The sequence below is a fragment of the Ambystoma mexicanum genome, chromosome 1q (genome assembly GCF_040938575.1).
Source record: "Ambystoma mexicanum isolate Mex_15411 chromosome 1q, UKY_AmexF1_1, whole genome shotgun sequence".
Taxonomy (NCBI): Eukaryota; Metazoa; Chordata; class Amphibia; order Caudata; family Ambystomatidae; genus Ambystoma; species Ambystoma mexicanum.
The window spans coordinates 1,018,450,979-1,018,475,781 of NC_090922.1; the positions used below are offsets into that span (position 1 = coordinate 1,018,450,979).

The 24,803-nt window shown below is 41.9% G+C and overlaps 1 protein-coding gene across 1 annotated transcript in view; it reads left to right on the top strand.

The window, feature by feature from the left end:
- The window catches only part of COL24A1 (collagen type XXIV alpha 1 chain), a 910,546-nt gene that overhangs the window by 76,908 nt on the left and 808,835 nt on the right, over window positions 1-24,803 (top strand). The window contains exons 2-3 of the mRNA XM_069641689.1: window positions 1,503-1,567; window positions 21,847-23,207. Coding sequence (XP_069497790.1) covers window positions 1,503-1,567; window positions 21,847-23,207 — 1,426 coding nt within the window. The remainder of the gene's footprint in view (window positions 1-1,502; window positions 1,568-21,846; window positions 23,208-24,803) is intronic.

The window sequence follows — 24,803 nt, forward strand, 5'->3', positions numbered from 1 at the left end:
AAGGTGGGTGGGGTGGGTGCCTGTGGGTAGAGGTAGTTAGAGAGGGTTGCGTGGGGGTGGACAGAGTGGGGTTGAGGTTAGAGAAAGTGGCACATAGGGGGTGGGTGTATGCATGTACAAAGGCAGCCTCAGAAGGGCAAATATAAGATCTGCTGTTGAAAGCTGCCTGAAAATAGCCCAATTATCCATGCAATAGCTCAAAATAGGCCAATATGAAATCACTGTGAAACTGGGAAATGGAAAGCCAGGCAGGCGACTTGCTCCTTATAGAGCTGCTGATTAGAGCAAATATTGTAAGGGAACTTCTCATTGGGTAGTACGACAGATAGTTTCATGTTGTGGTATTGGCTGTTGCTATGCCAATCAGAAATTCTCAGTTCAGAACCACAATTCTCTATCTCCCTTCTATAACAATGGTTTCAGCAATTTTGTGATGTAACTGCCACAAAAATTCACCAGAAACAAAAAGTCCGAAATGAGCCCAAACAAGAAGTATAATAAAAGACTAGTGAGAGAGATAAAGGACAGACAGCAAGGCAAAAATGGAGAGCAAAGGGGGAGTACTTAATCAGTAGGGTCCTTTGCTGTATCAAACAAATACAAATGTTGCAGGTAGTACTCACACTAAAGCCTGCACACTCTTTGCAGGGTCACCATAAAAAAGGAGATACATAAAATGGTGGTACTCATACTCTCATATGGTGTTAAGCGCCCATTTCAAGGGTAGTAATGGCGCAGCGGGGCGAGTTAAAGGCTTGAGCGATGCAAAGGCCTTTATTGAGGACTCTGGAATGTTAGCACCCATGCAGGCCCTTGGGATGGGTGCTTAACGATATTAGGGCACGCTCCGTGGGCTGGTACTGGGCTAATTTAAAGTATTTTCTTTACCTTAACGGATTGCCCTCCGGCGTCCCGTTCATGGAACAAAAAGACCTTTCAGAGATGGCCACCATGGAATGGGAAGGTGGGGTTCCATGCAGAGTCCCTTTTCCATTTCCATGGTGGCCAAACCGAAGCAGAGCGGAAGGCATAGCAGCAGCTGGAGCCGCGGCACTCACCGCCACCACAATCAGGTAAGTGGGTAGGGGACCTTTTTAAAAAAAAAAAAAAAAAAGGGGAATGGAGGGTGTGAGGAAGATGGCAGGCTGGCATACCCACAGGGTTCCGATATTCCTTTTATTTGTGTTGCAGATTAATGGAATGCAGTGTCTTTGGTGAAGTATCCCCCTTGAGCGAAATCCCCTCCCCTCTATGCAGTGGAATCCGGACCTTCAGTGAATGTGGAGTGCTACTGTTTGTGGCCTCCTCATCACGCACTGTGTGATGTGGGAGATATTGGGATTTGGTACTGTGGTACAGGGGACAGGCAACATGAAACGGGGGACTCTACATATGTTCTGGGCTCAATACTGATTCACAAAAAATTACCTCATGAAATGTTCACTATAGTCAAATACGTACGGTCCTATTTTCTGATTGTTTCTTCTTTTTTTGTATTTCAGGAGAACCCTCCTTCTTTTTATTTCAATATGTTCAGCTGTTGGGGCAGCACAAATACAAGAAAAAGGTGAGGAAACTGTATTTAATTCCTGATTCCTAATTCCTTAGCAGAGGATTAATTGACTGCTGACAAACATGGGCACTTCACAGTTTAAAAAATATGGGAGGAAAAATACAGTTATCCACACTGGATGGCGAAGCTACCGTTTTATAAAAGATGACCTTTACACATTACTCATATCTTCCGTTCATGAATTGTTTAGATTGTTAGGACTTTCCTATAAAAGAGAAGTTTTGTTGGAAAGAAAGGGCTTTGATTGTGAATGTGTTGCAGTGGGCGTTTGGGGGAATGACAACAAATAGGACAATTACGGGCATTTTCACAGCAGTGGATGAAATAACCTTTTGATTTATAATTGCTGTTATTACAACATGAAGTGAAACAGCAGGCTTCCTCCCTTCCATTCCATGTGGATTTATGATAGTGTGGCTCAGCTATAAAGCAACAGTTTAATGATCAAGTATGTTGACTGCAAGACCTAAACGATACAGGAAGATGTGGTCAAGATTGCAAAGGATATAGGGAGTGAAAGCAAGTTGAAGATAACGGGAGACTCCATTTTGAAATTTTTGGGGGGGAAATGTGTCAAGTGTCGGCACACACTGGACACGTTTCCAGATCACGGTGCAAGTATTAGAAGAAAGTAAATATGATATGTGATATGATATGTTATCTATATAGCGCTCATACACAAGTGTTTCAGAGCACGACCAAGCAAAGGGAGAGGGAAAAGAGGAGAAAAAATAAATAATCTTAGTAGGCCCAGTGACATTAAGAACACGCAAGTAGCAAACGCACACCGGCATAGCATTACCCAGCTCTCGTACATGAATGCAAGTGATTGAGTGACTATAGTACTTTAAATTAATGACATGGCACTGCAGCAGTAGACTGGCCTGCTGTCGCCATGTTGGGGTGGGAAGTGGTGGGCTAACGTAGGAATGTTCAGGCCTGTAATGTGGCAGCTTATAGACATTGTTGTGGTATCACAATCATCGCATTTGTTTTAAGATGAGTATATGTGGGAAGGAGGAGAGAGAAAGCAGACTCCTGCACTAGTTCAGCCATCTCACTCCACATTTGCAATAGTAGCCCCATTTACTGATGCAGTCTGCAGCCTCCATGCCCTTAACTTACAGCACTACAATCACTCAACCACATGTATGGTCAGTCATTCAGAGAGATGTCCAGATGGAAGGCCCTGCTCAAGTGATGAAGGTCTGTGTGAGACGGCAAGTCTGTAAGGATTCTAAGAGCACAGAGACCACAAAGGGTCTTTTGATTTCTGTCCACTGCCAGGAGAAGGAAGGGACTACACAAAGGAAGCAAAGAGCACACACGTTGGCCCACCTCTGGGGAAATATGAGCAGGGCCTGATCCCTGCACTGGATCTCTCTTGGGGACCAGTGCATTAATGGTGGGTCTTGGGCACAAGCTGTGCCTATGCTGAGCCAACCGGTTCCAGATCAAGGTTTCAGCTCAAGAGTGAAGGGTTTAAAGGGAGGTTCACAATTAAAAAAGTACGAAAGGTGGACAAGGTCTGCCTGGTGGCTGTGTAACCAAGCACACAAATATCAACCTGGGCATCAAATTATAAATGACGAAAAATGAATCTCCATTAAAAAGGCATCATTGTATGCCTATTGTTACTCGTATAATCTGAAATTAACTAGCATTGTGTAACATGTTTACTATCACTGTTTAGAAGAAATGTTTATTGCAACCTGGCTTCCACTGTCCTTTCCTCAAGAGTATGTATGCATTGGGATAAAAGAAAAGTATAGGGGAGCATGACTAGGAAAGACACGATGAGAGCTGCCATAGACACAGTAAATTCAATTTTAAACAGTCTACATTAATAATATAAAACCTTTCAAGTAGCGCTATCAGAAACCATAAAATGTCTTCTGCATTGAACGAGTTACACGACCAGGATGTCTGCTGTCGCTGGCAAGATTTCCCTTATATATGGAACTCCTATCATATAATAAATTCCATATCACAGGAGTACGTTTTTGCTTGGCTGCATTTACCAATGATTTTGGTTACAGCCTTCTCAAGTTCTCGCTTCTATTAGCACTATTGCATATCAAGATATGTCAAGGTACTCCGCGATTGCATTGCAAAATGTTCACCACGCATATTGTTCCATGCAGAATATTCACTGCAATGAAATCCACGACCGTATGAGTACAAATAAATAACAGTGAGTTTGGGAAAGGGGTTATTGCGTAGAGGGTGGTGGCAGTGGGGAGTAACAGTGGTAGTTGTGGGTGGGCCACCCACATTTTTCAGCTGCGCGGAGGTGAATAGAAAGTTGGCAGTAGACAAATTGCATTGAAAGTATCAGCAGTAATAACACATGGAACCCATGTCATGCAATCAAACTGTACATTTAATTTAGAGACGCCAAGAATTATTAACATGAATCTTTCCAATACTGAGTTACATCAAATTGTAGGCAACCCACATACTTGGGTAATTACCTGGTAGCTATGCTCAAATTCTGAAAGTCAATCATGCCTCACTGTTACCTATTACTATCAGAAAATCAGAGGGAAGCACCTTCACATCCCAGTTATGGGGAAGATTAACTACAACAAATAAGCCATTCTTCACCAATGTTATATCTTTTCAGAGCTCCAGCGTGAGCTTTAAAGGTGTATGTCACACAAAGTGTCCCTCAACTTCTCGGTAAATAATCTATTTCATTGTCATAGTTGTGGAAACAGTAGGAATAACTACTACAAATGAAGTCATTTGAAAAGATATTATTTCACCAGAATGTAAAGCAAAGGTCATATTGTAGAGTAAAGAGGGGGCTCTCACACCAACAATGTGAAGCTTTGCAATTTATGGGCTACCTATCTTGTAGTTAATGGCTGTGGATTCATTTTACCCAGTAGTGCTGTGTAAGGAAGGCTTGGTATCAACAGTAAGACAGACACAAGTGACCACAATTCAAGGGTGTTTATTGAATGTCAACACGGGTCTGATAAACGCCTATCTAATTCTAAATATATAGATCGGAGCAAGATACACCATCAAATAATAACACAGTCCTAGTGGTGTCTTGCCGAAATAAAAGGGCCTATACTAAAAAATATATTGCCAATCCATACCTCTAAATACAAACATTGTGGGGGATATATCTATGTCTATGTGCTTATAACGCGCCGTAAACCCGCAGGCATAATGTTACGAAAAACAAAGAAGTGTTCAAAAATGATATGTCAAGATGTTCAGGCCATTTGCCTCCCTTCCCCACGTTTTTAGCACTGGACAAGCTGGTTCACTTGAGCATAGCACTATCTCTGGCTTCTTTAGCATGAGGGTACAGTTCAATCGTTAGCATCAGGACCTTCTCTATGCAAATATCTTTACTCCTCAAAGTCTCTCCATTCAGAAGGCCTGATGCAACCAAACAAAAACAGTAATTATTTTCCTCTTTGGAATTTCACAAATATTCACTTTTAGGTGATTCGCTCTTCACTCTGTATGCCCCTCAGTTGGGCTCAGATCTTTTTAATGAAATGTTCATTCTCTTTGGATCCACCTCATCCGGGGTCAGATTCCTTTCTTTCACAATGTTCGCAAGATATTCTTTTTAGGTGACTCAATGTCCTCCCCGGAACTCCCTCCCTCAGGCACAGATCCCTTGGTAACACAATTTGTCTTCCTCAGCCAGGCTCAGAACAATTTCAATCAAATATCGAAGACTTTCGAATGTGCACTGGGTTTGGCTTGACCCATTGCAGGACCACTTCGATTTTACAATTCCTTCTCTTTACATTTGTCCCCTTTGCGATAGCTAACAGAGGCTTTGCGAATGAGCATGCATGTGGTGCTGAACCACTCTTTTTATGGTGTCTGTTTTAGCTTCAAAGTTCAGACACTCATTTAGTGCATTAATTATATTCACATCACTTGCCACATATGCTTCATGCACTGTTCTCTTCAAATTCCTTCATAACATGTTGCTGCTTGCAACCTTGGGTTCCAGACAGCCCGGTTTGGTATCAGTCCCCCCAACTCACCGGCTGTGCTGACTTCACTGGCTTTTCTTTGTTGTAGGAGCCAAGGACAGTACCACAGTGGCAAACACTTCTCCCTGCCTTGACTATCGACGCAGGAGCCTTCAGCTTTGATTCCAGGTCTTACGTTTCCTATTCTCAAAAGCTCATAAAAGTTACGATCTTTCAGTGAAAAGGTCAAAGGTACTTCCTTCTTTGCATTCCTCTTCGGTCTCTGTCTTTCGCCTAGTATTAAACTGCCATCTTGGAACTGCTACTTCCTCGTGTGCTTTGCCTCGCTCAGAGTGTGCTTTCGTGCTCCACCTTTTATCCATGTGGGGAAGTGTGATGGAAGTCAGCTGTGTGTAATGATCAGCAATTGCCTGACCCTGTCTGACCATTGTGTTGGGACATGTCAGGTATACGACTCAGGTGTTAGTCCGTTTTCCCTCACAGTGAGCTTTCTGTGAGAAAGTGTTTGTGTTGGAAACGGGGGAGGGGGTTCAATCCCTAAGTATTCTATCTGATAGGATGGGGTAAAGGTCCTATAGGGAAGGGGATACCTCATCTCGCCGTCCGGTGTCCCACTTCCACTCCCCGAACACCCCCCCAGCCATGTGATCCTCCCGCACTGGTCCACCCCCAGGAACTGGATCCAAAAGTAATGGCCATGTCCTGGCCAACTAGATGACAGATCCCCGGAGACTAGCGGGTGAGACACCTTCAGGTTTTTCACAGCTGTTTGAAATAGGTCTGAGAGATACATCGCACAATAGATGCACAATAGATGCCCACACAAATGCTATCCCACACAACCTCTCCTGTCTCTTTCAAACCTGATTGAGTCCTCATGAAGGACACTATTGACCAACACCTCACTGCCCACCTGTTGACAATTGATGAGTGTTCTAACGTGACTCCATACTGTCACCACTACCCAAGACCTTCTCATCCACTGTAAACAAAATATGCCCTGAGCACAAGATACAGAACTGAATCACCAAAGTCAACAATCAATGTTTTTTTTTTTACCGCCAACTTGTTGACCAGAAAAGAGAGGGCAGCATGTTAGAAATTCAAGGCTCATCACTAAATGCCCTGCCTCACTCACATCAGTGGGTAGCCACATACCAACCAGAAAATGATAAATGCATACTTCTGCCAAAAAGTACAGAACACTCCTAACAAATCTGCCAAAAGATTCTGTGTTTATAATAACCTAAGAAAACCTGACCAAAAAAACGTTGTCGCACCAGCCATTCCAGCAGCTGTCAAAAACATGTGTGCTTTTCTTCACTGGCAAAGTGTCTATCATCAAAGCCTGTGTCCTCAAGGGGGCATGAATCTAAGCAGATGTCAACTTTCTCTGACTTCTCTCTGGTCACCCAAGAGGATATCATGAAAACTAGCCGTTGTATCAAAACTTCAAAGGCTGAAGCTTCCCTAGGCTTGGCCCACCTATGGAAAGGTGTTCACTTAGTGCATTACAAAACCCCAAACATATAAAAAGAAATTAATAAAATGAAAACCTCAATACTTGTTACTTTTGGGACATGGCAATCATCAATTTGACATCATATAAACTCTAAAATTATGGAAGGAAATCACCATTGTTGACATTTAAAACAAGATATAATTCAAGGGATATCCCTCACACCTACAGACGTGGAGCTGCACACGTCTCGGATGTTCTAGTGACTTTAGAGATCCACATGCTGATGTATCGCATGGCAATGGAAGGATGCTAATGTTTCTCACATGTTTTCAACATGTGCTGTTAGTTACATACACTAGGCAACATTCAGTGCTATTTGGCATTTTCAAGAGTCATATCAATCCAACTACACCGATTATTGTTTCCTGCTGATTAGCTAGACTCAAAGGGAAATGCTCCATCTTTGCGGCAATACACGGTGCCCAGTTAGATCTTGCAGGAGCATGGTGAGAGTCAATTCTGTGCTGCCCGCCAAATGGACACATGGTTTGCTTAGCAACTATTTTCTCAAATACACTCCACTTAGGCCGATGGGCACTTTCGTTTTCTGAGGGTTCTGGATGCTTGACTTCTTTAGCTCTGATGAAAGCCATTAAATGATATTTCAGTCAATGTTTGTCTTTTAACCGTCTACTATTTTGAATGGTTTGTAGTATCCAATCTCATGCATGTGATTTAAAAAACTTGGATAAACAATTTGACAATAATAAAAAAAAAATAATTCACGTTGGTGGACTATTCATGCAATTTCTTTTTTCTCTGTGCCTTAATGGTGGTTTACGTTCGGCTTCAATTAATTCCTAGTTCCAATAATGCAAATATTCACTATATAAGATGTGAATTTAGGAGGGCCCCATCACTCACTCTGTCTCTCTGCCTCTCTCTTGCTCTTTCTTTATTTTCCCCTCTCCCCATTTCTCCAGAATCTCTCATGCTCTCACTCTCTTTTCTCTCTTCCTCTATTTCTCTCCATTCTCCCACTTCTCTCTCACTCTCTTCTTTCTCTCTCACTCACTCCCCTCTCCCTCTAACACTAACCTCTTTCTCGAGTTCACTCTCTCCTCTCTATTCCTCTCTACCCCCCACGCCCTCTCTTGCTTTTTCTCTTTATCGCATTTGTGGAGCACCCAAACCCAAAGGTACCACAGCTCTAGTACCAAAAAAGAAGATAGCATTAGACATAATGAAATAACTGGACAGTGGTATATCGGTTATATTTTTGGTTCAACCATTTATTTTGACACTTTCCTGAAAATGAGATCTGAAGGTTCATCTTTGACAACAGGATGGAGGGAGTTCCACAGGGTTGCCATGGTGACAGTGAAGCTGGAGCCTCCTGCTCATTTGTTTTTGAATCTGGGGTAAGTAGTGAGAGGGTCAAGGAAGGTCATAGTGGGCGTAGTGAGCGAGGGGTGGGCTTTCTGGTGATATGGCGCTTGAGGTAGGAGGGTGCAGTGTTGTGGACTCAGCGGTTTGTGCTGGTCAGGATTTTCAGGTCAATACAAGCAGTTATCTGGGGACAGAAAAGGTGAAGTTTGGTTGCATAGTCTACAGAAGAGGCGATGGCGTTGACATGAGTTCCACGTCCAGATGTACCCCTAAAGTTGTCACATGTTTAGAGACGGGGATGTTAGAACATGATTGGCAGAGGTTCTTCAGGCAGTGGTGAAGTGCATGATGAGTAGCTCAGTTTTTTCATCATTGAGACAGAGGTGGTGATTGGCCATCCAGTTCTGTATGATACTGTAGATCTGGCTGATGGAGATGGTGTTACTCATGATAGATTGGAGAATCTGGGTATCATTGGTGAAGTTGGTGAAGGGGATGCCTAAATTGTCCAGGTGGTCAAAGAGGGGTTTGATGTAAATATTGTAGTTTGTGGGGTAGATGCAGTAGCCTTTAGGGACACCGTAGGGGACAGGAATGGGATTGGGGGCAGCTTCACCAGATAAGACTCTGGATGTGCGATCGCTCAGGAAGGAGTTTATCCAGTTGGCTGCCTCTGCAGAGAAGTGACATTTCTTGAGAAGGTGCTGGCAAAGGATGTCATGATTGACATGGTCAAAGGCAGCTGAGAGGTCAAGGAGGATCTGAAGAGCAAGATTACCTGAATCATGGATACTATCAAGCTGTATTTTTAGTTCAAGGAGGTCTGTTTCAGTGCCTTGTTTGGATCTGAAACACGATTGGCGGGAGCTGAGCAGATTGTGGTGTTCTAGGAAGTATTAGATTTGGCTGTTGGCTGTGCGATCTAGTATTTGCAGGAGGAATGCGATAGTGGTGATTGTGCAGAAATTGGTAGAGAGACCATCTTTGAGGGAGGGAAGTAGTGGGGTAACCCAGGCTTATTTAATGTGGCTGTTGACAGTGTATGAAGTAAATGACGCCCTGATGATGTCAGTGATGATGGGGCAGAAGGCTTCAGAGCAGAGTGTCATGATGTGGCCTGAGCATACCTCACCTTTGAAGTTGAGGGCCATGAGGAGCTGGATGGTTTTGGCGATTTCAGCGGTGGTGACTGGTGGAAAGTGGAAAGGGGCAGTGGCGGATAAGTCATAGAGAGTAGCTGTGGGAGCTGAGGTGAGGGGTTTTTGAGGAATGCTGTTTTTTATGATGGTTTTGTCACTCAGTTTACCAGTTTTATCGGAGAGGGCTACTTGAATGGAGGTGCACCAGTCTTTGTCTTTGGGATGTTGGGGGGTGGTTGGGACAGGGTTCTCACGCTCTTTGAGGATAGTGAACAATTCTTTGGAGTTCACCTTAGAGATTCTGGTATTGTAAATGTTGGATTTGGTAGAGAGAAGTCAATTTTTGTATCCTTAAGCAGCCGCTGTGAAGGCAGCTTTATTGGCTTTATTGGCTGTGTTGGTGTGTCACCTCCAGAGATGTTGAAGGGCACGTTTGTGTCTACGGCAGGGTTGTAGTGTTCCAAGAACCAGTTGTTATTGCGCCGCCCTTGTTTGGGCATGCTTGTCCAGGGCTTTTAGCAAGATGGAGTTGTAATGGGTGGCTAGTGACTGAGGGTCATGGGCCACAGGGTTATGGGCAGTAAGTGGGAGAGATACGTTAGGTGTTAGTGCTTATTTGGTGAGCCTGCAGGTGTTGTGAGGTAGGATGTGGGTGGTGGTAATATGGTTAGTAGGCATCTGGGATTGTGAAATGCAGAATTCAACTAGTGAGTGGTCTGTCCATGATAGGGTGTTGATGCTAGGGATAGTGAGGTTAGAGTTAAAGTTTACGTTTCCAGTCAATAATGCAGCTTCTGGTGTGCGTAGGTGAGGATAACATTTGGATGAGGTTCATCTAAGTGCAGGTTGTAGCGCGGGTGATGGATTTGTGATGCAAGGATTCGTCGATTGAAGTCTCCAGTAGGACGAGCTTGGTTGAGGGTTTAATAATGGGGGGCAGTAGAAGAGGGATGTCGGCTTTGTGGGTACTCTCTCTCCTTCCATCTCCCTTTCTCTCTCCTTTTTCTATCATTCTCTCTCATTTCTCTTTCCATCACTCTATCTTTCGAAAAAAACGATGTTGCCTCTGTATTGATCCAACATCATCCCTTAGAATAAAGAAATGGGCTACAGAAAACAGCCTTCCGTTTGAGAATGTCTCCGCTACTCCCACGTCCATTTAAACGAGGGGGAAACATGAGCTTATTGAGATATCAAACACGGCTGTCAATGTGGTTTTTCACATAGTGGCAACTGTGCGTGCACTGAATGGTAGCTACTGAAAGCAAGTGAACAGTAGCCGGTTAATCGTCAGGTAATTGACAAATTCGGAGCTAATGTTTTCTTTCCTTCAGGTTTATTGAATCAGTCAGTGTAAGAAAACATAGTTATTGCTTGCAGGTGCCACCACTTAATTACTTTTTAATGAGTTCTAACATAAGGGATGCCTGGATAATTTCAATGTCTGGCATGCTAACACTGAGCTCCTGTTCACTTCTTCAGAGTAAACAATAGCCGTGTGTTCAGGTACTGTGTATGGCTATCCCCGTCGATGGATATTTGAGCCTTTTCTGCAAAGACAGGTTTGTCGCTGTTAGTCCAGTTTTAAAATCATGCAACAAGTTTTGATATCTTTTTTTTTTTGCATTACCTGAACATGTGTAATAATGCTGAGCTGGGACAATGCAATTGTCTTTAAAGTCGGATAGACTTCTTCATCACATGGTGGTCATAGAACAGATGAAGCAAATAAAACACATTGGACATTCATTTCTAGCTGACGAAAGAGAATGTTCACTTTAAACTCCGTTGGGGGAAGCCATGGAATGCTTAGATTGTAGGCCCCTGATGGCCGCCATATCTACAGGCGTGTAAATCTAGCAACGAAGAAGACCTCTAACTATACGAAATGAAACTGATTTACATTTCTAGCAGCGCTGGGGGTTGCATTCCTCATTTTCTCTATGACCACAATCTGGTGAAGTCTACCGGGCTTCGAAAGCTGAGGCATTGCATCATCTCACCATGATACTTTCAGTAAGATCAATTTAAAAGCCTGTGTTTTGGATGGACCTTGTCTGAAATAGTCAACAGGCAACAACACTGCAGTATTTATTGACACCTGCATATGCCAATCATATATGCCAATCTGGTGAAAGAATTTCATTTCATAGTGAGGAAGTGAAATGATAATTTCTGATAAAATATCTATTTGCAAAAATGCTAGAATTGAAGGAATTGATGTATAGATATTTTCATAGAAAATGCTTTGCTCTAGTTTTAATGCACAGTGTACATGATATCTGATAGAGCAGCTTGTCTTCCATGAGCAGTAGTGTGTAAGGTCACGTGTCGCCGTGTAATCGTATAAGCATAGCAGTCTATGAAAGATTACTTCATACAATTGTCATGACCATCACTTCTACACTTTTTAAAGTGTGATAACGAGGTTGCTCAATGCACTAGGCAGAGGTGTGCTCTAAGGTATGATTACATCAGGCATTTAAATCCCAAAGAAGCCATAATTAAAGTGCCCACATAATATAACGCAAGGTTCTGCAACATTTGGCTCTCCAGTTGTTTCAGACTAAAATTTCTATGGTCCCTCATCATTGATTTTGCTGGCTAGGGTTGACGGGAGTTGTAGTCCTAAACATTAGGTGAGCAACACTTTGCAGACCACTGATCTAATGAGTGTCTTGGTGTTAAATATTGAGCAAATTCTCTTGGCATCCTGTTGCTGCTTGTCTAAAACGGAATGGATCAAACAAGTTTTGCCACATTTCATATTTCATGAAGCCTTTTGCAGAAAAAGTAATAGAGCAAACAGGGCTTACTCTACATTTAAATATGAAGTTACTGCATAACATTTTGATTCACGGCAACACAACTGAGAGCTCTTATTTGTTTTTTTTTCAGTTCAATAATGGGCAACAAAAAAAAATGTTGCTCCACCTTCCAATGTAAATGATGGGATTTTGAGCCACAATCACTTGCTTTTTATGTCGGTAACAAACCACATATATTCCAAACATCTTTGTGTACATGCATAGATGTTAAACCCATTTGCTCTATTCCATGTTACACAAGCAGAACATCTGGAACTAAGTGCCTTTGCTCATTCTTTCATACCAGGGTATACGTTAAATAGTCCGGCCCCAGATAATAGTTTTCACATGTTTGCTGCAAGTGTAGGATTATTTTAAATAGCATGGGTTTGCATTCCACTCATGATTGGATGCAACACATGTTTTGCAGTATACAGTATATAGAAGTGCACCTTTGACAAGGGCCAATTGGGTCACAATCTTCACCAACATCTTTAAGCGTGGTTTCTGTAGCACTGTGCAATCTAGCTAGAACGCATCACTCTTAGGATGGCATGCTCTGTTTTTCATCAGGGCTGGAGGGGAGTTGCCACCGAGCTGGATGATCTAAGGCTGATGCAAAACCTCGATTCGGTACCAGGCCTTACAACTACTGCTAATTACAGCAGCAGCTCCTATGTGTGCTAACATCTTAATGGGGACATTGAACTTTGTATTATTGGACTTGACCTTCCTCCCTAGCTCTCACTGAAGCTTTGGGGATGGGTTGGTTCGACTCTGTCCTGCATGTTACCATTATTGCTGGGCTTTAATTTCTTCTGTTTTTCTGGTTCATCATTGCATTTCTTTCTTCAATTTTTCTGGCTTTTTCTTCATGTCTGTTATTTTTTGTCATTGGATCATTTATGTATCATCTCATTAATGATTGTAAAGTGCTTTAGCGTGAAGTGCTGTAGAAGCTAAATAAACAAACGAATATTACCATAGAACGCAAGATTAATGAATCCTACCACTTGTCAGAGGATTCCCGCCATCCATTGTGATTAAGCAGTGGACTTCAACCTTATTGCCTACCATCACAAACTTTATTGACAGGCCATTTGCTGAACGATATATTCCTGCAAATCTTAAAAGAACCTGGAACACATCCTTCCTTAAGAAGGTAACATTAGCTCCTCACGACACAGGAAATAATTGTTCCATCTCAAACTTTCAATTCCTTTTAAAAATGATAGACACATTTTCCACTAAACAACTACAAGGAGGAAGAATAGCCCAGGGACAACGCATTTGCCTTGGATGCAAGACAACACAACTCACCACTGGCTCGAATCCCAATCCCACGCTTACAAACCTCTCACTGGTATTAAAAGCGTTTATAAAAAAACACATAATTATAATTACAAGAACATTTGGAACAAAATCAATTTCAGGGTGACTTCCAATCAGGATTTCATCCTGGCAGGAGCACGCAAACTCCTCAACATTATGAACCGGGATTCAACAGCGCTGCTCATGTCATTAAATCCGTCGACTGCCTTTGATACCCTGGACCACACCATGTTCATGACCAGGTAACAATCTCAGATAGTGCCTCTAAATGGATATGCTCATTCCGCTAAAGTGAAACTTGGTGCATATGAACTGGAAGAGCACAGCGTTGCTTATGGGGTATGCTGTTAATGTATATTTAAAACCACTCCATGACTGGTTAATATTTCAAAGCATCGGCTTTCAAAACTATGCTGTTAATACGCTGCTGATTTAAAAAAAACTCCAAAAGAAGCCAGAATATATAGAACACCTGTTTAGTAACATCAAACACTGGATGGACATCTACTGGCTGGGCCTAAATGCATCAAAAACAGAGTGCTGGGACTGCATCTTAATGTCCTGCACCAGAGAGCACTCCAGAATAATTATCTCTAGATAAGGTTATTATCAAAGTTTACTCATCAGTAAGAAATCCTGGAGTCCATTTTGACTTTCATTTGCCTATGAACCAACACGTTAACAAAATAATTAGCTCATCCAACTTTCATCTGAGGATTATTATGCAAATCAGGTCATTCATCTTGGAATGCCATGTGGCATCTGTAGCTCAAGCAGGTAATAGTTTCAGGTTCGACTATAGAAATGCACTCTTACTAGGCACACATCAGAATGCACTTCATCATGTTCAGGTAGTTCAAATTTTGACGGCCAGGATTGTAACTGGTCTAACATACAGAACATATACATTACCCATCCTGAGAGAGCAATTCAAGACACACATCCTTGTTTACAAGATGCTCCATGAGATGGGCCCAAAATACTTGCAGCATACATTTCAGTTTTACTGCCCACCCTGTACCATCAGATCTTCTCAATCATCATCCCTAAAGATCATTAGATTGGTGCAATTTTTTCAAGTTCAGGCTATCAAACTCTGGAATTCGTTTCCACAAGATCTTCAAGGCACTAAACACCTCCTTGATTTCAGATGAAAACTTAAAACCTATCTTTTCATCTAATGTTTTACATTAGTCTTAACATGTCCTTGAGCAATAGTGCTTCAATGCCTCATGGCCGTAGGGACAGACAGATGGATGGATGGATAGATAGATAGATAGATAGATAGATAGATAGATAGATAGATAGATAGATAGATAGATAGATGGATTCATATGTTGGGGGCCACTGACCTTAAGGTATAGCTGAGTGTTGTCAGTGTACTGCTGGTTGGCTCTATTGGGGTCCCTTGTGAGTTCCCAAGAGTTCCATGTATAAATTGAAGATGATTGGGGAGAGGATGGAACCTTGTGGGTTCCCACATGTGACTGAGGTTTGGTTGTATCTGATGGATCCCATCTGTATGACCTGGTGTCTGCTGGAGAGGTAGAATGCAAACCATTTTAGAATGGTTCCAGAAAAGCCCTTCCTGTCAGCGAAGAGGAAGAGGAATGATTTGTGATCAAATGTGGTGAAGGAAGCCAAGGTCTAAGAGGACTAGGGTGCATGAGTCCCCTGTGATGGTTGAAGTCTGAGTGCTACATATGGGGCATAATCCAGACTTGTAATTGCAGAGGAGGCCAAGCTGGTCAATTATGGCAAGCAGATGGGTCACAACTGCGTTCTTGATAAGCTTCAATTTAAGGCTTGTGGTGGATCTGTAGCTGCATAGCTCCTCTGGGTCAAGCAAGGGTTTTTGAGAAGGGGTCATATTAGTAATTTCTTCAACTTGTCTGGCAATGCACCTTTGGTGAGGGAGGCGTTCATGAAACAAGCAGTGTGTTGAGTCCTAGACCAGTGAGCTATTTAATGAGGGGGGATGTTGTCCATGTAAGTGGTAGGTTTAAGCAAAGCAAGTGTGTTTAAGAGATCATTAGGAGAGAGGAGGGTAAAGTTGGTTCAGGAGACAATTGACAGAGGAGGAGGGACAGCAGGGATATGTCTGGTTTTGAGGCATTGATGACACATGTAATATTATCAATTTTGTTAATGAAGAAGTTGTTGATTTCGTCACATTTGTCTTCTGAAGCTGGCACCTCAGGGACAGGTGTGGGCTTGGTGCAATGCTTGACTACTTCGAATAAGGCTTTGCTCCTGTTTCAGCCTGCATTAATGTGGAGGTGTAGTAAGCTGAGATCATGTGTCTGTGTTGGGTGCACAGTGATTTGAGGGATGACAGCTGCTATTGGTGGGCACCTTGGGCCACCACTCTTCAAGGGATATGATTGAGCATTTTCTGGTGGGAAACAACAGTGTATACCCAGGAGCAGATGGTTTGTCATTGGTGCAAGTAGACTTTAGGGGTGATTGGGCATCCACTAGTTCTCTGACTAAGTGGTTCAATTTATCTAGTAGTCTCACAATGGTGAATGTGGGCACAATCTGAGAAAGAGGGATCTTGGAATCTAAGGAGATAATTCTTAAAGGAGGTGTTAGATCGTAGGTTGTGGCTGAGCTCATCCGACAGAATGGTCACCATCAAGGAAAATCGATTGAATCAGGAAGTGGCACTAAGGGTGAATAGAGTTAGTGAAATGGTATTTCATTTGTGAGTAAGGAAGGATAATCCATGTTATGAAAGCAGATGATATGCCTGAATTAGTGTGATCCAGGAAGGTAAGAAATATGTGGATTTGTTGTAAATCATAAATCATAAGGTCACCTACTTTGTGGCTGAAAAGGAGTTAGATACAAACGTTTGACAGGCTATTAGTGTGGAAAATGTATGGACCTTTCCTAAGGATTGAAAGGATTAGAAGAGAGGCATTGATTCTTTAGTCCTGTTAGCTTCAACTGGATTCCTTCCTTGCCCTTTTACACATACATAATTAGGAAGAATTCAGATTATATGGAAATCATAAAACCAATGTTGTGTCTGTATTCCAATAGCAACTATCGTTCCATTCAGAATCCTGTATAGTCCTCATGTGTTGTCATGGTAAAGAATGATGGAATTCACAGTCAATTGCCATGACATCACAGCATGGGCATACGGCATCTTCTCTGCTGCATAATTTTTACATTTTTTTGTTGCTATGGGGCGAGGTGGGAGACAATCTGATTTTTGTAATGTTTCATGTAGGTCCCTCATGCCTTTCCATTTTAGCCCTTCACTGAATACCCATGGGGACATCTGAGGGTTTAAATAGGGATATGGACAGTATGAGAAACCTGGGGGCATCCTCACATCTACTCCCCTTGGATTCTTTCGTCAGGTGACCAGGGAAAGTCCTTCGCTTTTGAATCCTGACCCTTAGGGTGCAGAGGCAAGGGAGGATCACCTGGGTGGAGGGCCCTTGGGGATTAGTGCCGAGATGTGCTCAGGTGAGACGTGGTATCCCACATTCCCCTTTCAGGAAGAATCCTCTATTCCAGAAGCAGTCATGGGATATTGTTAGCCCCATCCCTTTGACAAAAAGAATGACAGGAGATATTACCAGTCAAGAGGCCTCAGAAAGAGAATGAAAAGTAGAAGGGTTAAAGCCAGGCCTCCAGACAAGGTGCGTACTAGGCCTTTTTATGCATTAAAATCTTGTAAATACGACAGCTTTATTATTTTCCTGTGTACATTTACACACAAATTTAGAGCAGAGTCAGGTTACTTGACACAAACCAGAACACTTCTTTTAATTTTTATCTACATGGATCTAATTGCAAGCCATGAATAACAGCCTCTGAAACAGAATGTATTTGGCTGAAGCCTTTAAAAAAAAGAAACACAGATTAAAGAAATGGTTTATTTCCCTTCAGCTTCTGCTGTATTGATGCTCCTAGTGCAAACAGAAGCACTGTGAGTATTTATTTTCTCAGCATTTTAGGATTGTATAATTAATAAGATGGAAAACTAAGTTGCAATTGAAAATTACTATTTTGTAACAAATTATGCTTCTTTCCAGTGAAAGCAAACCAGTATTTCACAATTGTATTTTTCAGAGTTCCTGTCCAGTGTGCATAATCATGCGTAAGCAGATCATTTTTACACTTATAATTTAATTTACACTCCAATTATAAAAACTGTGTGTAAAATGATGACTATGCATGGTCTAGTTTACATCCATTCTACTTTGAAGTCAATGGGGTACATTACTATAAATGGTAAGTGGCAGCAGATTCTTTTCTCAAGGGTGAGTGATTGTCATTACACCAATCACAGGTGTTCTAGCCTCTGAAATCTTGAAGACTACAATTAAAAGATCTAAAACCTGACTTTCCAGCAAGTGCAAGCGTTGTTAAAAAAACAAACAAATGAAAGTTACATTTGCAATTGAAATAGAAACTCAATAAAACCTGTCCCTGTGATAATCCAGATGGGTATTTAACTTTATGTAGCACTTCATTCATGGTTCGTCCAACATCTAGGCACTGTGATTATTATACCTCATTGATACTCAGTTAACCAACCTCTGAAGGATGTTAGCCAATAAGATATCTCAGCCGGCTGAGCACTCATTGCTGCTATCTGTGTGTGATCTGTAGGCTGCAGGTTCGAATCCCAGCAAGGCCAGCCTTGCCTTCTTTCGAGGTCGATAAAGAAGTACCAACTTCGGTTTGGTTATAATTGTGATAAAATATGTTCTATTTACAGCGCTTTGCCAAAAACACCATATAAGTAACCATTTGACCATGAGATTAGATATAGAATTTAGCATGGAGTCCTTGCCTCCCTGCACTGTTGTATCATAACATTGACATACCATTAGGTAGTAATAGCTCCAGGAAATGAGGACTTTCATTAAACATCAAAAGACAATTCTGCTATCGAACTTCAAAACACACAATACAATTCATGTTTGCTTTACTATGTAATTGGCTAGGATTTTGTGTTTTTAACATTTAAATATATACAGGAGAGCTCAAATGGCTAGACCTTAGAGAAATAATGAAAGGTGTATTCTGTCACAATGCAGAAAGCTGCAGCGTAGTAATGATTTCCATTCAGTTTTTGCACACTTCGGCTGGATGTCACATACATTTTACTCTCTTGCAAAGGAGAAAATTAATTTACTCTCGAAGTTTAAAAATAGGGAGTAAAATACTCCCACCTTAAAACCTTATCTGGAGCACTGGTTAAAGCTGAGGTAGGAGAATAATGCTACCTCCCTCTCCTTATTGAAGACAAACCTATGCCTTCCAAAGTTTTCATAGGTTATTGTAAGCCAGTCCCCTCATTTTCCCGCATTTCCCAACTGACAGTACTGAGATATGGAAGAAGCAACTAGGAGTAGTGAACACTAGCAACCTAGTTCACCACTCTAGTACTGATATGAGGAAGAAGCAACTAGGAGTCATGAACGCTAGTAGCCTAGATTGCCACTCTAGTACTGGGGCGAAGAAGAGGCGACTGAGAGTGATGAACACTGAACTGAGTGAAAGCTTGAAGTTGAGCATATTCAATACTAAATTGAGCACAACTTTATGGGCAAAGAAGAATAGCAGATGACAACTAAAGGGAAACTGCCCATTTGAAAGTAACACATGGAAGAGAGCGCAAGTGTGAAAGATTGCCATAGAAAGGTGCAGCATGAAAAAGAACACCTGAAAGTGTACTTTATGAACAGAAGCAGTGTGTCCAGGCCAAAGACTGTCAAGAGGTGTGTCACACGTTGTGACAAAGCAAAAAGGCTAACTAGAAGAAGCCAGAAGAGTGTAAACCTGCATATAAATCCAAGGGGCCAACAAGGTGGAGCCACGTGAATGTGACTGAAAACAGGGCAGGAACAGAGGAACCTGTGTGGGCTGAAAAGCCTCAGGAATCTGGTTGCGCGACATGTGATGGGTGGACCGTGTGGTCTGACAACTGCACCTAGGCCAGTGAGCCCTGAATTATAAGAATCTGAGACACTGTGAAATTAACCAAGAAGGAACACAACAAGTTGGTGAGGCATATTACATTTGTTTTGAAAAGACTGGAACAAATACAAGTGACTGAGTTAAAGTCTTGGGCAAGAGAACCCTGAGACTTAACGAACAGCAAGTATTGTCTTGAGAGCAAAGTATCAAGACCCTTTTCTTTTGAACTGTATCACTTTGAACTTGGGGAAGGGGCCCCTGAAAAGTGTCTGGAACTGTGTTACTTTGAACATAAGAAAGGTAATCTTGAACTTGCGGTAGGGGAGCTGAGAAGAAAGCTAAGAGCAGGAAGAAGCTCAGAGCTTTATGTTGATCACTATTTGATTATTGACATCCCTACACGTTGTTTAGCTTTAGTTGTGAGGGAAGGCATCGGTTTTGGACAAAGACAGACATTTAAGTTGCACTCTTTGACTCAGACTCTTCTTAGTTTTGTTCAGGTAGGGAAATCCCACCTTGGCATAGGGCAAGGTAGGCCTTCTACCATCCTGACATTTCAGTTAATAAAGTATTTCTGTTTGAACTTTGAATCTGTTGTCTGTGTCTTGCTTCATGATGCCTTCACAGCAGGAACCTATACAACATAACATTACAGATGGGTAGCCTTCAATTATGGAGTGTTTTCCACCTTGGTGTTTTGATGGAAATGATAGAAAACCTTTCACTTTAAGGCCCTTAGTTAAACGTATCCCCATAGCTGATAGCTACACGATAATCAATTTAAAAAAAGACTGATTTAGAAAGACAGCTCCGAGTGGTCCTTCTAAATCCGACGGTTAGGCCCTGCGATGCACACGAGTTTGCACAGGGGCTGACAGGCAGAGCGGGACCCAGAGGAGGAGTCGCAGAAGACCGAGGTGAGTGTGTGGGTGACTGTTGGTTTCTGCATGTGTGTGTGTAAAAGGAATGTTTGTGAAGGGGGGGTCAGGGGTTACATTTAGCTGGTTGCGTGTTTGCGTGTGTGAATGTGGTGGGGGGTTGAGTGTGTATGCTTGTGGCATAAGGTGGCAGTGGGAGAGCAGGGTAGAAAGTAGGAAAGGGGACTCGGGTGGTGAAACCCCCTGAATTCATGCTATTTCAGCTTGTTGAGGGCAGCACATAACCAGCCAAAGTAAATTGATGTTCTTTTATGTGCGGCCGTCAAAAGGCAGAAACTTCACATAGAACCATGTGGTATATCTCTCTGGTTAGTATTTGCTAAACACATTTAAAAAAGATTTCAGAAGTACAGGTTTCCCCACCACTTGAATGTACCACGCTACTCAGCCATGGGAGAACACCCGACTTTGTATGCACTGTTCACGTCTGAATATAAATAAAGTTATTATTTCTATGTGTATGTAAGAGCGCTGTCAGTGTTTTGCTCATGTGTGCTATAAACAAAAAGATGTCCAACTTTAGGGAAAGTGGGCAAGCACTGCTCCTCTTGTGAGTTCACAGGGAGACAGAAATGCAATTTTAATTCATGAAGAACTTGTTCTCTCAGTGCTGAGAGACAGCTGGATTTCCAAAACACAATGCATTTGGATTGCTTGTGAATAACATTTTGTACAGTCAATTGTTATCCCTACTTTGGTGTAGGGTCGACCGCCTGAAGCTTGAAGAAAGAGTCTTTTAAAAAATGTGCTAAGTACTTTCCAAAAGAAGACTATTATACCCGGAACTAGATCTTTTCCGTTAGCCTGACAATGGGACTATTTGGTTGGATGCAGAAGATCTGGGGTAATTGTAAGGCTTCCTTCCTTCCCAATCATCCAGTCCATGTTGGACATTCCATCTTCATCTGTAATTCCTGGTGGAAACCCTGATTGACTTGAATATGGTTTCCAATGGATTCCGTTGCAGCACACCGATGTTTGTACACTGGGGACAATATATTTAAAAACAAAAATAAAAATAATTTCTAGTAGTCAAAAAATATCAATTGAAGCCAATAGACACAATTGCACAGCAATAATCACTTCCATGATACAAGGGGAATCACGTGGGGTGTCCTTCATAAAAATGCCATTTGTAACTGGTGAAATGGAATTTCCACAGCAAAGCTGTTCATTGCCTGATTTGATGTTAATGTATCATCTGTAAAGTAATGTTGTTGAATCTGTTTGTTAAAGCATGACATGAAAAATGTCTCCATAACCTGTCTTTTGTTTCTACACAGGCATAGATGTGCTTCACCAATTTGGCTTTGGAGGCAGAGAAACAGGAAATGTATCCACAGTGACCGCAGTGCCAGGGTCAACTATTCCATTACCTCAAGGTGTCCACTGGACACCCACAGGAGTGCTTTTAACAAGTGATATTCACATTGAAACTACAACATCCAGAATTATCCCCCCAACCTTATACCCGCCGTTCATGGTATTGATTGCGTTACGCTCTTACAGAGTAAACAATGCGTTTCTTTTTAGTATAAGGAATCAAAAAAATAGGCTCCAGTTTGGTGTACAACTCTTACCAAAAAAGGTGGTGGTATATGTCGGAGGGAAGCATTCTGTATCATTTGATTACAGTGTTCATGATGAACAATGGCACTCCTTAGCTATTGATATTAGGAACAACGTAGTATCGATGTTTGCAGAGTGTGGGAAGAAGCACTTCAGCAAAGAGGCAGAGTCTGCACTTCCAAGTTTCGACTCTGCTGGTTCGTTTACGTTGGGAAGAATGAACTTGCATTCAGTTAACTTTGAAGGCGTAGTATGTCAATTGGATATTATTCCCTCGGCACAAGCATCTGCAAACTATTGTAAATACGTGAAAAAACAATGCCGCCAAGCTGACACGTACCGATCTCAAGCCACACCCCTACACACAACTCCAAGATCAGACTCTTCATCCGTAAAGTCTCTCAAAAGAAAAGAATATTACCAAGAGCTTCTGTCTCAACGAACAATACCAAGCACAAGCAGGCGACCCACTTTACTTACTAAAACTGTGCCAAAGACTGCAGCAAAAAAACACGTCCAACCAACACCTCCATTGACATCTAACTCCTCCATGGCCATCAATATCTCAAACACTGCAAAAGCTGGGCGGCTGAACATTGCTCTTGGAAATAAAACAACTGCCCAAGAGAGGTTTAATGTGCCAACCCCTGTGATGGACCGCAGTAAGAAAAGGACTAGCGCCCCCAAAAAAACAGCAACCCAGCAAAATATTTCTGACAATGGCACAGAAGGGGACCATGCTACACAAATTGAGATCCCACCACTGACACCAACTGTCAGGCAAAATAAAAGGAAAAACGGCAGCAGGAAAAACAGCAAGGCCAAGAATCACACAGAAGGATTCAAGGAAATGCAGCACATTCTCAACCAGACACTATACAGAGCATCTATGGACCCGTCTGTGTATAATCACGTGGATCCCTGGGAGGAAAGCGCATTAGACGATGAAGATATATATAACGTGGAAAACAGCTATGAAATTGACATGGAAAATTATGATTATGATTATGAAGAACTTGACAGAATGTTCGAGATGGAGCAGCTACGGGGGCCAAAAGGAGAGATCGGACCACCCGTAAGTTTTCTCTATCATACATTCTTATCATATTGTATACTTGTTTAATAAACTAGGAACTGAAGTGTTTGCATGAAATAGTGAAGACTATGTTAAAACTGTACCGCAAAGTTGTGACGAATACCGTCCAAATTTATGATTGCAGTAAGACATGCCTTTTTCACAGAATGTCGTTTTGGCAAACACTAGTGCATACGTATTTCTTTTTTTGGTGCAAATGGTGGAGTAGACGGATGGTCCATTTTGTGAAAATGGCAAGCTGTTGACACACCAGATGTCTTGTTTTCTTTTCAGCTGAACTATTGCCAGACTTTTAAACCATAAGCCAGGAGACAGTGCAGTGTTAACGCTTCCTTTCAGGTCAAGAATCTTGCATGAGCAAAAAAGATAAAAAGAGAATAGGAGAAAGACGAATTATAGCAATAAAATGATATAGTCCTCTCAACAGGATAGCACTTACTTAAATTTATAATCATGCAACGGGAAACAATCTCATCAGCCAAGAAGCTTTTCCAGCACATTTCTCCGCTGGGCTTTGTTAATGTTCTTGGCTGGAAGGTCTTGATTATTTTTTCAACAAGACAGTTATCGTGCTGCATTCGTCAGTCATCAGTAGGAACTCTGGACACAGTTTTTATTAACAAAAACAGCTCAGATTCACTGCATTTTAAAATGAACAATCATGTTAGCTTTCTGCCGGCCTCATTTGGACTTTGTGCGCATTGTGCGGTGAAAGCCAAATATATATATATATATATATACTGTACGATTTACAGCAATTACGTTTCCAGTTGTTTAAAATTGATGAAACTCAAGTAATATTTCTGATGGATATTGCAAAGGAGTGTCCTAATAGTTTATTTTTTTACACTGCATCCTTTTGACTGTTTTGGATTAAATACTTATTAGTGGTGTGCCCGTTGTTGCATCCCAAATGAGATGCGAGAAATATTTACATCTGCTTGTCCAAATGGAGCCTGCTTGAGTCCCATAACGTGTATACACGGGCCATCAATGTTTCCATATTGGATAGAAAGCAGAGGATTCATCCCTTCAACTTAGTCTTGTAGTGAAGGGATCAAGATTTTACTAATCATCCTATATTCCTCTTTGATTTCCTGCAATCGCTCCTCGGGCAATCCAGCCCCAGTGGTGTCTCGGGAGGATAGCTCAGGGGCAACGTGCTCGCCTAGGATGCAAGACGACATGAAGCAACACAGGTTCGATCCCCGGGTCCGTGCTTAGAAATCTCTGGGGATTTAGCGCGTTATAAATAATCTATCACATCACATATTAGGGAAAGAATCAAGCATCTAATTCCTTTCTTTTCTTGAATTGTGAAATTTGTCGAGTGGCGACTGAGATATCATTGCAGGTGTGTTCATGACCCATCATTTAGCCCTTCACGGCCCCTCTCCAAGGAGCAAGTAGAACACAATGAGTGCAAGGAACTACCAGCCGTGTTGATGATCCAGCATCTTCCACAGCACAGGGCTTTTAAGTGCTTACTCGATTCAGATGCATGTTCTTCTCCATTGTTTACCTTCATGAGAGGATTTGATACAGGATTAACCCAAACATTTATTTATTTATTTT